We start from the raw sequence: 14,265 nt of genomic DNA, 5'->3' as shown, positions 1-14,265 counted from the left end.
AGCCAGTCCATGGCCCATCAGCCTGGGCCCAATGGGGAAGGCAGGGGAGAATGGCTTGGCTAAGGAGGTGGAGGATTTGTGGAGATTGCGCCTGCTCCTCAGTCACTGGCCTGGTCAGTCGGGGCCAGGGACGACCAGCAGCGGTGGAGGACCCATCTGCACTCCCCCTGCATCATCTGTTTTCCACATCTGGAGATGCGCTGGCCTCCCTCTCTTTCTCCTTCCCTCTTTTTGACCTTCCCTTCTTTTCTGGCCTTTTTTTTAGGTCTGAACCTGCGATTTGATTTGTGTGGGGAATTCCCATTATGGAAGCTGTCTCTCCTCATACAGACTGGTAACTCACCCATAATTTAGACTTAGGGCTGTGGCCCATAGACTTGGTTTTTAAAAAAAATATTTTGATAACTGTATTTCAACATAGTCGGTTTCCTTGGCAATTGTCTGTACTTTATTTTGTGCATTTAAAAACCCTGTTCCGAGAAGGGGTCTATAGTTTTCACCAGAGTGCCTCAGGGGTCCAGGCCACAAAAAAGATGATTAATCCCCATCTTAGAGAATTGCTTCAGGGACTAAAAGGCCCATAGGTATATATTTAGAACCACAGGGATCTCAGGCAATCTAGGTCTAAGATCATTGGTTTAGAGCTGGAAGAGACCTTAGAAGTCCAACCCACCCCCCTCCCTCATTTTACACATAAGGAAACTGAGGCAGACTGAGGTTAAGTGACTTGCCTAAGGTCACACAACTAGTAATTGTTGGAAGCAGGATTCAAACTCAGGCCTTCCTGACTCCAAGTCCAGCACTCTGTCCACTATTCTACCCCCTCATTTTACAGGTGAGGAAACGGAAGCCCAGGGAGGGTCTCTGACTTGTCTAAGGCCAATGGGTCACCTAGCTAGAACATGTCAGAGACAGGCCTAAAACCAGAATCTTCTAGACTCTATGGCTGGCCCTCTTTCCATCGCACCAGGCCACTTAGCTCTCATTTCCCTAGAGCAGCTAAGCTTCCCCAGGTGCTGAGGCCCAAATGTTGGCCCCTTTCTGCTCCTCTTACCTGGAGGTCCTTGTCATGGCTCTGCCTCTCCAGGATTAGAACCCGGTCCTGAAGCTCTTCCACCGTCCCCTGGAGCAGGTCATTCTCCTCCATGGTGGCGCTGAGGCGATGTTCCAGTTCTCGCTTCCGATCTGACAGCATCTTAATCTGAAAGGGTAGAGAACCACGTGGTGTGTATGTTTATGAGTGTGTGAGTGTCTGAGTATGTGAGTGTGTGTATGTGTGTGTGTGTATGAGCGCATGTACACATGTGGGTAGTTTGGGGTGATGCCCAGGCTGATGGGTGGGAAAGAAGAGATTGGTTCCCAAATATGAACCCAACTATTTGTGCCCGTGTCCGCCTGTACCAGGTTGTGTGTGTCTGTACCTGGGAGAGAAACAACCAGGCAACTCCAAGCTGGAAAGGAAACCCCTCCCTTGGCGAAACTTGGCGAGGAAGGTGGGAGTTGAGCTCCTAGCAAGCTGGAATGCAGGTTGCCAGGCAAAAGCAAGGTGGGGAAGGCCAGAGTGCTCAGGAATTTCCAGAGATAAGGCCAGGGCATGACTGTATCTTCCCTTGCCTTACAGCTCTGCCCTGGGCCCAAACTGCTCCAAAGAGACCTCAAGCTGGTCTGATGGGTACTTTCTTCCTTCTCCAGGTGCCAGGTCAGGAAAACTCCCTAGACACTCTAGAGATGCAATTTCCTTTCTATTGGCTAGCATCCCAACCCCCATCCCCCTCACTGCCCAAGCCAGTCTAGATGGACTAACCTTTGGTGCTTTGATTTGAGGATGGTGTTGGGGTGTGGACACAGAAAGATGGTGGCTGGACCATTCTGTCCCACAGCCATTCTAGACAGGGACAAGTGAGGGGAGGCAGGTGAAAAAACAGAGTTGCCTCAAAGCTCTGGGTTGAATGTTTAAGTGGGAGAGGCAGCCTGGTTTCCTTAAGGCTCTTTCCAGGGTCCCAGCTGCTCTCTACTTAGGCTTCTGTCCCTGTGACTCCTCTGGGCCCTCCAGTTTCCTGAAGGCGTCTCTGGGACTAACCTGGCTCTTCCCAAAAACTTCTCCCCAGGTTTGGCATTCTCAGCTTGTTGCTTTGCTGTGTCCCAGAGGCATGCTATTGTATCCACTCTTCCAGCTTTACTGAGATGTCCTTTCTGCCGGCTTTCTAGACCCTAACCTGAGGTGGGGAACCTGTGTCCTTAAATAGCTAGTACACTAATGCTCTCCTGACTCTAGGCCAGATGTTCTCCAGCCTTACGTTTCTCCTAATTCCTTGTGGCTTCCAGAGCTCTCCTACCTCAGGCAGCATGTAATGTGTTACGGTTCAACTGTGGAATTTTTCCAGGGGGAGATTTTACTTTATTTTATTTTTTTTTGCTGAGGCAATCGGGGTTAAGTGACTTGCCCAGGGTCACACAGCTAATAAGCAGGGGGAGATTTTATTTTATTTTCATTTATTTATTTATTTTTGCTGAGGCAATTGGGGTTAAGTGACTTGCCCAGGGTCACACAGCTAGTAAGCAGGGGGAGATTTTAAACTGAATTTTTAGGGACTTGAGGCCCTCACAGAATCACCCTTCCCTTTACCTTGGGCTCCTTTCCTGCAGCAAACCCTCCCCGCCCCCTGACGTTAGCTTTATGATTCTGTTCCCTGGGTACAGATCTTCCCTGGCCACCAATCCATCAGATAGGCTGACGTCCTGGGGAAGAGAAGCATGTGGCCTTGGCCCAAGGAGATCAGGTATCTGGCACCAACAAAGGAATAGTGTATACGAAGGATTCATGCCTCTGGAGTGCACGTCCAGGTTGGTGGTCCCAGCCCCCTTCATGAATGAAGCCACTATTCCACAAATGGACGGAGGGCAAAGCTGCCTTTATGAAGAACATTCTTCCTTGAGTGGGCCATCACTGAAATCCTCTCCTGCCCTTTTGAAATTTTTCTCCCATGGATAATTTTGGTCTCCCAATCCCCAGCCAGTGCCCCATCAGGTAAAATGATTCCTAGCCATCCCCAAACCTCTGAAATACTTTAAAGAGAATCATAACTCGAAAGCCAGAAGAGACTTTATATTGTTCAGTTGTTTCAACTGCATCTGACTCTCTGTGACCCCATTTGGGGTTTTCTTGGCAAAGATACTGAAGTGGTTGTCTATTTCCTTTTCCAGCTCCTTTTACAAATGAGGAAACTGAGTCAAACGGGGTTGTGTGACTTGCCCAGGATCACACAACTAGTGTCTGAATCAAGTTTGACCTTAGATGAGACCTTAGGCAGCTAGAGGGCGCCATAGTGCACAGAGTGCCAGGAAGATATCTTCCTGGGTTTAAATCTGGCCTTAGACACATTTACCAGCTGTATGACCCTGGGACGGTCACTTCAGCCATTTGCCTCAGTTTCCCCATCTGTAAAATGAGCTGGAGAAGGAAATGGCAAACTGCTCCAGTATCTCTGCCAAGAAAACCCCAAATGGGGTTTTTTTTAGACACGACTTGAATAACACAAGAAGAGACCTTAAAGGCCACTGAGTTGAATCCCCTTGTTTTACAGATGAGAAAACTGAGAACTACCTTTTTTTTTTTTTTGGCTTTTTGGTGAGGCAATTGGGGTTAAGTGACTTGCCCAGGATCACACAGCTATTAAGTGTCATGTGTCCGAGACTGGATTTGAACTCATGTCCTTCTGACTTCAAGGCCAGAGCTCTATCCACTGTGCCCCCTAGCTGCCCCATAAAACTGAGAACTAGATTAGGGGAAGTGACTTGTCCAGGGTCACTCAGCCAGTAAGCATCTGGGACAGGCTTTGAACTTAGGTCTTCCTGACTCCAAGTCTAGTATATGATATGATCATAGGTTCCTATGTTTGGAGCCAGAAGGGACCTTAGAGAAGTAATCTGCTCCAACTGCCTCAGTTTACAAATGAGAAAACAGGCCTGGAGAAGTGGCATAACTTACTGAAGGTCATAATGGTAGTAAGAAGAAATTTAGCTTTACAAAGACAAAATAATTAGCCCAGCACCATGGCCTGGAGAGCTGAATGTGATGGAAATGAAGGGAAGAGCACGCATGGAGCACTGGATTCCCTCACCTTGAACCCTATAAATGGGATCAAAGCCAGCCATGACGATCCCTGAGAATGACCTTGCCCAATGAGAGGCCCAAGGAAAGCGGGGGAAGGAGGAGGCGGAGGGGGAAGCGGGAGGATGGGGGGCGCTGAAGGCGGAAGGACCCAGAAGCAGCTTGAGCACCAGGCATGCACACAGATGATCACAGATGGGCATGTGGAGTCTGAGAGAACAAACTCTACTTACTTCAAGTACCTGCTGCTTGGGACCAGTGGGAAGGGGGGAAAGGAGGAAGGAAGAGGATGAGAGGAGAAAGAAGAAAAGAGACGAATTTGACAGACTTTAGGGGAGGAAAAAACCCCACCTTCAAGCCATTCTCAAAAGGGCAGGAGCACCCTGGATCATACCTCTGGAGCTGGTATCCAGTTCAACTGCCTCATTTTACAGAGAGGGAAACTGAGTCCTAGGGAAGTGACGTGATTTGCCCAAGGCCGTAAGTCGCAGAGCTGGGATGTGAACCCAGAAAATTCAGTGTTCACTCCACTGTACATCAAGGGGCTTCTTTGGGGACCAGCTCCAACGATCCTTCCCCCAGCAACCCTCAACCCCACTGTCAGAGCTGACAGAAAGCAGAAGGTCACACCAACCCTCTCCATCTCCCTGTCCCCCTCAATAACACAAAGTTATCACCCAGAGTGGCATTGATTTTGAGCTTAGAGGCCTTCTAATCCAACCCCTTCATTTTACAGATGAGCAAACTGAGGCCCAGAGAGATGAAATAAGTTATTCAAGGTTACAAAAGTAGCAAGTGGCTGACCCAGGATTTGAACTCAGGTCCCTGAGTTCCCAATCTGGCACTCTTTACCTGGTACCATACTTAGCCCTTTTTTTGACCACTCAAGTTTCCAGTTAGTGAAAGAATCCCTGCTCAGCTAGCTGCCTCCTTGGGTGGAAGATAGAAGGGAAAATCTTCAATGAAGAATCTTTTATTGGCTCAGGGGACACTTCCATGCAAGATTTCATAATTTCCTTGTTCTATAGTTATCTATCAATCATGCAAAAACATTTATTAAGTGCCTACTATGTGCCAGGTATTGTGCTAGGGGTTCAAAGACAGTCTCTGCCCTCCAGGAGCTTACCTTCTAATGGGGGAGACAACAGGTACCAATACAACTGTATATGACACATAAAAAGCAGATATAGTATCTGCCATTATAATCTATCCTCTGCTCTGCTGCCCAAGTTAGGTTTTCCAAAATGGAGGTCTGATCACGTCACTCCTGCTCTATGAGCTCCCTATTCCCTCCAGGTTAAACTAGAAATGCTTCTGTTTGGGAATTAAAGTGCTCCTAACTTGGATCCTTTCCAAGCTTCTAAGGTTTATTTGTTTTTTAACAACTCACTCTTCTCCACATACTCTACATACTAGCACCATTGGCCTCTTTGCAGTTCCTTAAACACACTGCCTCATTTCCTATCTTCATGCCTTTGCACTGCCTGTACCCTTTGTTTGGAATGCTGGGTCTCTTCATTTTTCTGATTTCCTTCAAGGCTCAGTTTCAATCCCAGCTATTCCAAGGGTCTTTTCTTTTCTAGTCTCTGCTGTTCGTGCCCCACCCCAGATGCTGATTCTTTACATTCTCATATTGTTTTCCATCTACTCCACATATATCTTATATGTGCCTAATTTTTTTACAGCTTGTCCCTCCTCCTCCTTTAGAATGTAAGCTTCTTGAGGGGAGAGGCTATTTTTGCCCCTCGTTGTAGCCCTAGCACTTAGCATAATGCTTAGCACCCAGTAAGAACTTACTAAATGCTTGTTTATTGATTTGGAGGGACTTGGTATGTTGTGGCCTTTCCTGTATATTTACTGTGAACAGAACTGAATAGAAAAGGGACATAGAAAATAATTGCTGCCTAGGTTTCATGACAGCTTTCTGATAGGCAGAACCAGAGCTAGGTATGGGCAAATTAGGCTGCTGCCTAGGGTGTGTGCAACATAAAGGGGTATACAAGAGTCATTTCAGAATATTCCTTTTTTTTTTAAATAAATGGACCATTTTGATACCAGAAAAATCCCCTTTTCATGATCTGTAGATCTTATGGGCACGCTGAAAGCTCAAAGCCTATACATAAAACTTTCCTGATCCTCCCAGCTTACTAGTGTTTTTCCCTCTCCCTAATTACCTTGCTTTTATTTTGACTCTACTTATATGCATGAATATTCTTTCCTTTAATAGAATATAAGTTCCTTGAGGGCTGGGATGGTTTAATTTTTTTTAATCTGTATCCCCAGTACATAGCACATAGTAGGTAAATTAATAAATGCTTTCTCATTGAAGGGAGGGAAAGAAAAGGAGAAGGAAGGAAATAAGAATTCGTATAGTGCCTACTATGTACCAGATACTGTGCTAAGCACTCTTACAAACATTATCTCATTGATTGATTGATTATTTGGTTATTGATTATAAGGGGCTCAATTCCTCAATTCAGTCCAAGGAGGGGAATGCAATATTCAAATCTTGACTGGGATACAGAAATACTGTGTCCTGGTTCTGCAGACAGAATTTTAGGAGGAGAGTATTATTAAAGGAGGGAAATCATAGGCTACATTCCTGATGAGGAGTTACAAATGGTAGCTCTGAGCCATCTCTCTGGGCATGGCCTGGTCTCCAGATGACTGGCTAGCCACAAGGATGAAATCCAGGGATTCCCTTCCCATTCAATGCCTCATTACTTTGGGTACCTTTGGCGGATGTGTTCAGTCATTTTCATAAAGCTGGCTTTGCTTCCTTAGTTCAGACGGATCCCTACCCAAAGACCTGCCGTATTGCCTGAGACTGGCAAGAAGCCCTCCCTTCGGGAAACTCACTTCAGCCTGGAGACTCTCTAGTCGGATGATGTGTTGACTGGATGAGGAATTTTTCTCCCGGAAGTCTTCTCGGAGGGCGTGGACTTGCATGGAGAGCTGGCGCTCCACTTCTGATGCCTGGGAAGAGAAGAGACCACAAGGATTTTAATGGAGAGATAGTGGGGAGGGGCCTTGATTCTCCCTCCCCCTGCCCTGTTTGTATCTTCCATTCTTTTGCTAAGTTTAATCAGACATTGATGTGATGGAAGGCTGTCAGCTCCTAAGACCATGCTGTATAAGGTTAGGTTGAAGGATTTATAGCAGGAGTGCTCAGACATTTCTTTCGTGTCATGGGCCTCTTTGGCCTAAAGATGTCTTCTCAGAATAAAGTTTTTAAATGCATAAAATAACACAAAGAGATTTGCAAAGGAAACCAATTCTATTGAAATAATTACCAACATATTAAATATTTCATATTTATTAATAATATGAAAAGCATTAAACCACTGTATATAAAATATTAAAATTTTATAGTTATTAATATTGTATTAAAATCATTAAATAGCAATATATCCGAATATTAAATAGGATTAAATGATTAGATAAATTAAATAACATTAAAATAATTAAAAATTAAAAACACAGACATCAGGTTAAGACCTCCTGCATTAAAAGGTTGCAGATTTAGAGCTGAAAGGGCCCTCAGAGGTCATCTGGTCCAATCTCCTCATTTTACAGACAAGGAGATGGCAGCCACAGCACACTGTTGAATCATATTGAGCTCACAGAGTCCTCTGTGATTTAGCAGATGATTGTAGCTCTCCCGGGCCTCCCTCAGCTAGAAGTGGGTCCCCTGCCGAAATAAATGCCCTGCAACAAAGTAGGTCAGGACCATGGAGAAAAGTTGTAAGGCAAATAGGTTTCTGAAAAAGGATGAGTGCAGTGGCTGACAACCAGGCCCATCAGTCGCTGTCCAAAGCCTGTTTCTCTGAAGGCTGCTCTCCCAACATTCTCCAGTTTCCTTTTCTCTTTTCCCCCAGAAGTTCCCTTCACTCCTGGACCTCTCTCGCTGGAATCACCTTCTCCTCCTTTTGCTTCTTCTCTGATTGTCCAGCTCCTTCCAGAATCTCCATTTGAAGGAGGATGCCTGGGTTAGCTGGGTCTTCATCCCTCCCCAGGCTGCATTCCAGACTCCCCCAACTGTCTTTACCAATTCCCTTGCCTTGGGTACTCCCTAACTCCCCTTTTCAGCTTCTTTTTGTGGGTTGTTTTCCTCCATTAGATTGTAAGCTCCCTGAGGACAGGGACCGTCTTTTCTTTCAGTTTGGGTTTGTATTACCCGGGCTTATCACAGGACATGGCACGCAGTAAGCACTTAATAAATGCTTGTTGTCTTGTCTTGACTTGACTTGAATGAGAACTGATGGGGTTCATTATAACCCTGCAGGTTTTGAAACGGTAACCTAGGACCTGATACTTATCCTAAGGATATTGGTCAACTGGCAAAATGAATTCTACAGCCAGAAAGAATCTTGGAGGCCACCTTATCTCACCTCCTCAGTAGATGAGGAAATCGAGGCAGAGAGAGGTTAAATAACTGCCAAGTGCATACAGGTAGGAAGCAACAGAGGCAGAAGGGACTATCTGACCCAACCCCCTTATTTCGCCAAGGAGAAAACTGGGGGAAAGTGACTTGCTCAAATCTCAAGGCCTGGAGGAGTTAACTTCCCTTTTCAAAGTAGGTCATTAGCTTCCTTCTCATAGAAAGGTTCTGGTTCAGACCTTTGGATAGCGGAAACTACTGTTAGTTGGTATGGAAGCATACTAAGTTTACCCCCTTCCCTCTTTAGATTATGTATCAGAGAAGGGAAGAGAATAAGCATTTATATAGCACCTACTATGTATCAGGCACTGTGCTAATGCCTTACAAATATTATCTCATTTGATTGTCAAAACAACCTTGGGAGGTAGGTGCTACTATTACTCCCATTTTACAGAAGAGGAAACAGAGGCAGACAGAAGATAAGTGACTTGTCCAGGTTCACATAGCTAGGAAGTGCTTGAGACTGGATTTGAACTCAGGTCTTCCTGACTCCAGGCCCAGGGCTCTATCCATTGGACCACCTAGCTATTAGGAGAGTAAGTTTTTTTTAAAATTCATTCATTTATTTATTTTTAGTTTTCAACATTCACTTCCATAAGATTTGGAGTTCCAAATTCTCTCCCCATCCCCACCCCAACATGGCATGCAGTTTGATATAGGTTCTACATATATATTCATATTAAACCTATTTTCATGTTAGTCATGTTGTAAAGAAGAATTAGAACCAATGGGAGAAACCATAGGAAAGAATAAACAAAAAAAAGAAAAGAAAGAGAGAGAGGGAAAGTATGCTTCAATCTGCATTCAGACTCCATAGTTCTTTCTCTGAATGTGAATAGCATTTTTGGTCATGAGTCTTTTGGAATTGTCTTAGATCCTCGCATTGCTGAGAAGACCTAAGTCTATCAAAGTCAATCATCGCACATTGTGGCTGTTACTGTGTACAATGTTCTTCTGGTTCTGCTCATTTCAGTCTGCATCAGTTCATATAAGTCTAGGAGAGTAAGTTCTTAACCTAATTTGAATGGGAAACTTGATCAGTTTTTCTTTAATTCTCAATTCTTGAGCCCATGGCCTACATTAAATTGTTTCTTATTCAAAGCCTGGGCTATTTGTTGAATTTGGGACTGGATTGCATTTGTAGTTTTTTTGAAGCTTTCCTCCTCACTTTGCTTAGAAATCAGGAGCCTTGTGGGCCCCTGATGGTATTTTAGATAGCTAGGCAGCACAGAGGATGGAGCACTGGGCTTGAAGTCAGGAAGACTTGAGTGTAAATCCAGCTCCAGACACTTTCTAGATGTGTGACCCTGGGCAAGTCACTCCACCTCTTCTGCCTTGGTTTCCTCATCTGTATAATGGGCATACTAACAACACTTACCTCCAAAGATCGTTGTGAGGATCAAATGAGATATTTGTATAGTGCTTAGCACAGTGTCTAGAATACACTTAATCAATGCTTGTTTCCTTCCTCCTTGGGGCTGTGGCATCTTCTGAAGGAAGTGAGGCCAAACTATCCCTATTCCTATCATAAAGGAGCCTAAAGCAGCTGCTCCCCTTCAGCAAGGCTGCCAGCTGCTTAAATGACTAACTGTACTAGGGGGAGACAGAAGAGGGAGGCAGCAATGTTTTTCGAGTCAGCTGGTTGATGTTAGGTGGGGTGAAGGGCCAGTGACAGGGCTGGGGCTGGGAGGAGACACCCAGGGGCTCAAGGTTCTCTGTGTGTTAAAACTAGCAAGTTGGTGCCAACAGTGAGATTCTGTCCCCAGCCCGCCTCTAGCTTCTGCCAGAAAATGTGGCCTGTCAGACATCCTGACGTCTCTTGGAGCAGGAGGTAGAATTGGTCAAATTAACAAAAAAAAAAAAAAAAGAACCCTTGTCAATTAAGTCAAGTGGTTGTTAAATCAATAAGAATTTATTAAGCTTATCAAGAGAAGTAAAATACGAAGTGTGTGCAAAGGTGTCAACTAAGTTTTTTTTTTTCTGAGATAATGCAGAAAGTCATTTTAAAGTATTATAAACACATGGGTTATGATTGCTTTTTTTCTCCCTCTCTGACTCTGTCTTATTCCTTCATAGGATCGAACAATCAACCCTCCAACTGGCGAAACAGACTGCCAAGTGTTTCTCCATCCCTGACATGCTCCATGCTCAATTTGGCCCTATTGCCAGCACTGGCCAACTTCCTTCCTCTCCCTCGGACAGAGCTTGAATCACTAACACCATTAATAACATGGGATCGTTTCTCCAGCCTGGGATATTTAAATTGAAGTACTTTCAAATGCCCTCTTCAGAAGCGTTGGCCACTCAGATGCTTGCAGGGACTGTCTTTTGCCTCTTTTTATATCTCTACCTCTTAGTACAGTGCCTGCCATGTAGTAGGCACATAATAAATGTTTATTGATTGATTATTAGTCTCATGCAAGACACAAAAAGACATCTGTTACATCTGAAAATAAATTCAATGCATCTGACTCCCAAATCAGCAAACATTTCCAGAAGAGAAGGGGGGAGGTCTGCCTTCTTAAGCCCCTGCTTGGTTTATTGCTGATTCCTGTAAAGGTGATGCAGGAGGCCAGAAGAGATTCATAAAGGACTTGAACGTCTCCCCCCATCCCCCATTCCACATGTCTATGCTTATTACCATTGGTTGACATCTTTCTCTTCCCACAAGGCCTACGCCAGGTCTTCTGTGAAGCCCCTCTCTGATAATTCCAACTGAAAATAATTTCTCTCTTCTCAAATATTCCCAGAGTCCCTTGACTCCTACTTTATCCCTATCATGTTCTACCTGGCTTATTGGTGTTGTTAATAACAAAGACAACAATAGCTAACACTTACACGTCATCTATGTAGTATGCAAAATACTACTTAGCATGTTATTTTTATTGGATCCTACCAACAGCCCTGGGAGATATGGGCTATTATTATTCTCATTTTACAGATGAAGAAATTGAGGCAGACAGAGGTTAAGTGACTTACCAATGATCACATGGCCAACAATAATGACCACAAGCATTTATATAGTGAAGTGCTACAAATATTATCTCACTGGACCCTCATAGCAGCCCTGGGAAGTAGGGGCTATTATTCTCCCTATTTTCCAGATGAGGAAGCTGAGGCAAACAGAGGTGAAGTGACTTAACTAGGGTTACATAGCCGGTAAGTTTCCGAGGCAGGATTTGAACTCAGGTCTAGCCTGATGGAAAAGTTCAGCACTCCATTTACTACCATCTAGCTACCCCATCATGTCCCTTTAATAGATTGCAAGACTCTTGAGGGCAGGTGCAGTGTCTTTTCTAGCTCTTCGTCCCCAGTGGGTGGCTAGAAGTGAAGAGCAGAATCTCAGAGCTGGAAGGGACCTTGATGTAGACCATTAAGTGCATCTCTCTCATTTTACCAATTAAGAAACTGAGTCTCAAAAAGGTTAAGTGACTTGGGAAAAGTCACACAGATAAGAGGTTGCAGAGCTAAGATCTGTACTTAGGGCTTCGGATTGCAGATCCATCACTCTCAGTTTTAGCTAGGATGTTTCTATCAGTGAAAAGCTCTCATTCTTTGAAAAATGCCTAAAATGCTTAAGGTCAGCAGATGGGCCTTATTTTAGCAGATCTCCTATGGATAAAAAGGCTCTTTTCTCTCGCCTGTACAGAGAACATCGATTAGAGTTGATGGGGGCTAGGCATAGAAAGGCCTGAGAAATGTGAGATGGGATGCCAGTAGCCACTATATTGGTGTAACCGATAACAGAGCATGCTCTGATTTGTCTTTCCCTATGGGTTCTACGAAGTATGCATGGATAGCCCCTGCCTGGCTCCGTGTCCACGTCAAACGTGGGGAGGTTCCTTATAGCCAGGCCTGACATGTGGGCTTCTATTGGCTGATGAAGATTCCTCTAATTGGCTACTGAGCTGAGTCAAAAGACATGATGACTCGGGGGTTTGAAAAGTTCTCTAACTGGCTGTTGAGATGTTACTTAGTGAATACTCAAAAAGAGTGACACCCCCCCCCCCCCATTCCCTCTCCCTCTCTTCTTTTGGCTTGAAAGCATGAGGACTGCTCTGAGCTGCATCCAGAGAGCTGGGTGGAGGAATGGGGTCTGCCTTATCTCCCACCTGGCTCCTGTGGGTCTATGAAGGCATGGCTGTCTCTGTCTTTTTTGTTTTTGCTTTCCAGACTGTAGGAGATCCTGAGATGGCATTGTCTAGGTAGAAACTATATGATTTTTAAGAGTATGGTGGTAGTAGCAATATCTAGTAGAGTGTCAGTAGCTGATGCCAGAGGAATTCCCTGTACCAGGAGCAAAGACACACATTAAGGGACCGTGACTGCGGAAAGGCAGTCACTGAAGGACGATAACAGTGTCAGGTATGTTTTACATATATTTGTATATATACACAAATGTGTGTATACATATGTGTATATACATATACATACACACGTGTCTATATATAATCTCTTTAAATAAGATGAGCAGATTGAAGCTTAGAAAAGGACACTAGTCTTTCTCTTATGTCTTCACTGATGCTTTGTACCTCTCATGGCATTTATTAGACACATAGGAACATAGCCTTAAAGCTGGAAAAGACTTTAGAGGCCATTAAGCCACCCTCCCCTTTTTATTTTGCAGATGAGGAAACCGAGGCAATGAGAGAGAAAGTGACTGGCCCAGGATCACACAACTAATAGGAAGTGAGATTTCATCTCTTCCGGGATCCTATTTCTTCAATCATCCCTCCCTCTCCCCCAATTTTTTTGCCTTCTTTATCCTCTGATTCCTTCCCTGCTGACCACAAATATGCCCAAATCTCTCTCTATCCCTTCCCCCCCAAACCCCTTTATTTCCCCTGTAGTTATCACCTTATCAACTATCTTCCCTTTCACTAGACAAAGAGATCTGTACTCTTCTTCTCCACTTACTTCCTCCCCCTCCCCCTTTGAAATCTGGCTTTGGTCTCCACCACTCAATAGATAGCGCTCTCCCCAAGGTCACAAGTGGTCTTTTTGATAGCTTCTAGCTAGGTCTCTCTCAATGTCATTATCATCATCATTAATATGGAGGTGCAAAAAGAAATGTTTCCCAAATTGCTATCTTGGTGGGAAGTCAGTTCATTTCGTGCTTTTGCAGGGGCTCCTGCTCCTGCCAGAGGTCTTTTGTTTCTGGCTGAATGAGTCAGCTGCCCCTTAGGGTCCTACCACAGGACATGGGCTGGATTGTTCACCCACCATGCCGAGCCCGATGTAAGTCAGAGAACATCTTGTACTAACAGCTGAGAAATACCTCTTGGCCAAATCACCCAAGGAGCTCACATCGAACAAGTGATTTAAGTGAGAATTCCAAGAATTTCTCAAGATGAAGCAGATTCATTTCATCCTGTTCCCAGGCTTTTCATTTTGGACCAGCACTTAATGAGATGCTGCTGCCTTGGGAACAGCCCAGTGTTCCTGGTCTGGGAAGGCCCATGTCTGCCAGACAGCATGGGATCAGTGAGGGAGCTGCCTGGCAAGTTTGACCGAGCTGCTCAAAATAAGGAGATCAGATTAGAATCTAGATGCTCTGTCTTGGAGGTTCTCCTGACTGACATTCTGGATTCTAAGTTTTCTTTCAGAGCTGGCATTCTACTTTCCAAGGGTCCTCCCAGCCCTGACATTCTCTGTCCTGAGACCTATCCCAGCTCTGACATCCTTTGCTCTAAGGTCCCTCCCAGCTCTGACA

At 44.8% G+C, this 14,265-nt stretch overlaps 1 protein-coding gene across 2 annotated transcripts in view; it reads right to left on the bottom strand.

Annotated features, from left to right (window-relative positions):
• Positions 1-14,265, bottom strand: part of BICDL1 (BICD family like cargo adaptor 1) — a 131,320-nt gene that overhangs the window by 54,744 nt on the left and 62,311 nt on the right. For both annotated transcript variants that reach the window (XM_027865339.1, XM_027865348.1), the window contains exons 3-4: positions 6,971-7,087; positions 1,055-1,201 (exon numbers count right to left, since the gene is read on the bottom strand). In XM_027865339.1, coding sequence (XP_027721140.1) covers positions 1,055-1,201; positions 6,971-7,087 — 264 coding nt within the window. The remainder of the gene's footprint in view (positions 1-1,054; positions 1,202-6,970; positions 7,088-14,265) is intronic.

The sequence above is a fragment of the Vombatus ursinus genome, unplaced genomic scaffold, assembly GCF_900497805.2.
Source record: "Vombatus ursinus unplaced genomic scaffold, bare-nosed wombat genome assembly UNPS02001287.1, whole genome shotgun sequence".
NCBI lineage: Eukaryota > Metazoa > Chordata > Mammalia > Diprotodontia > Vombatidae > Vombatus > Vombatus ursinus.
This window is presented reverse-complemented; position numbering and strand designations above follow the sequence as displayed.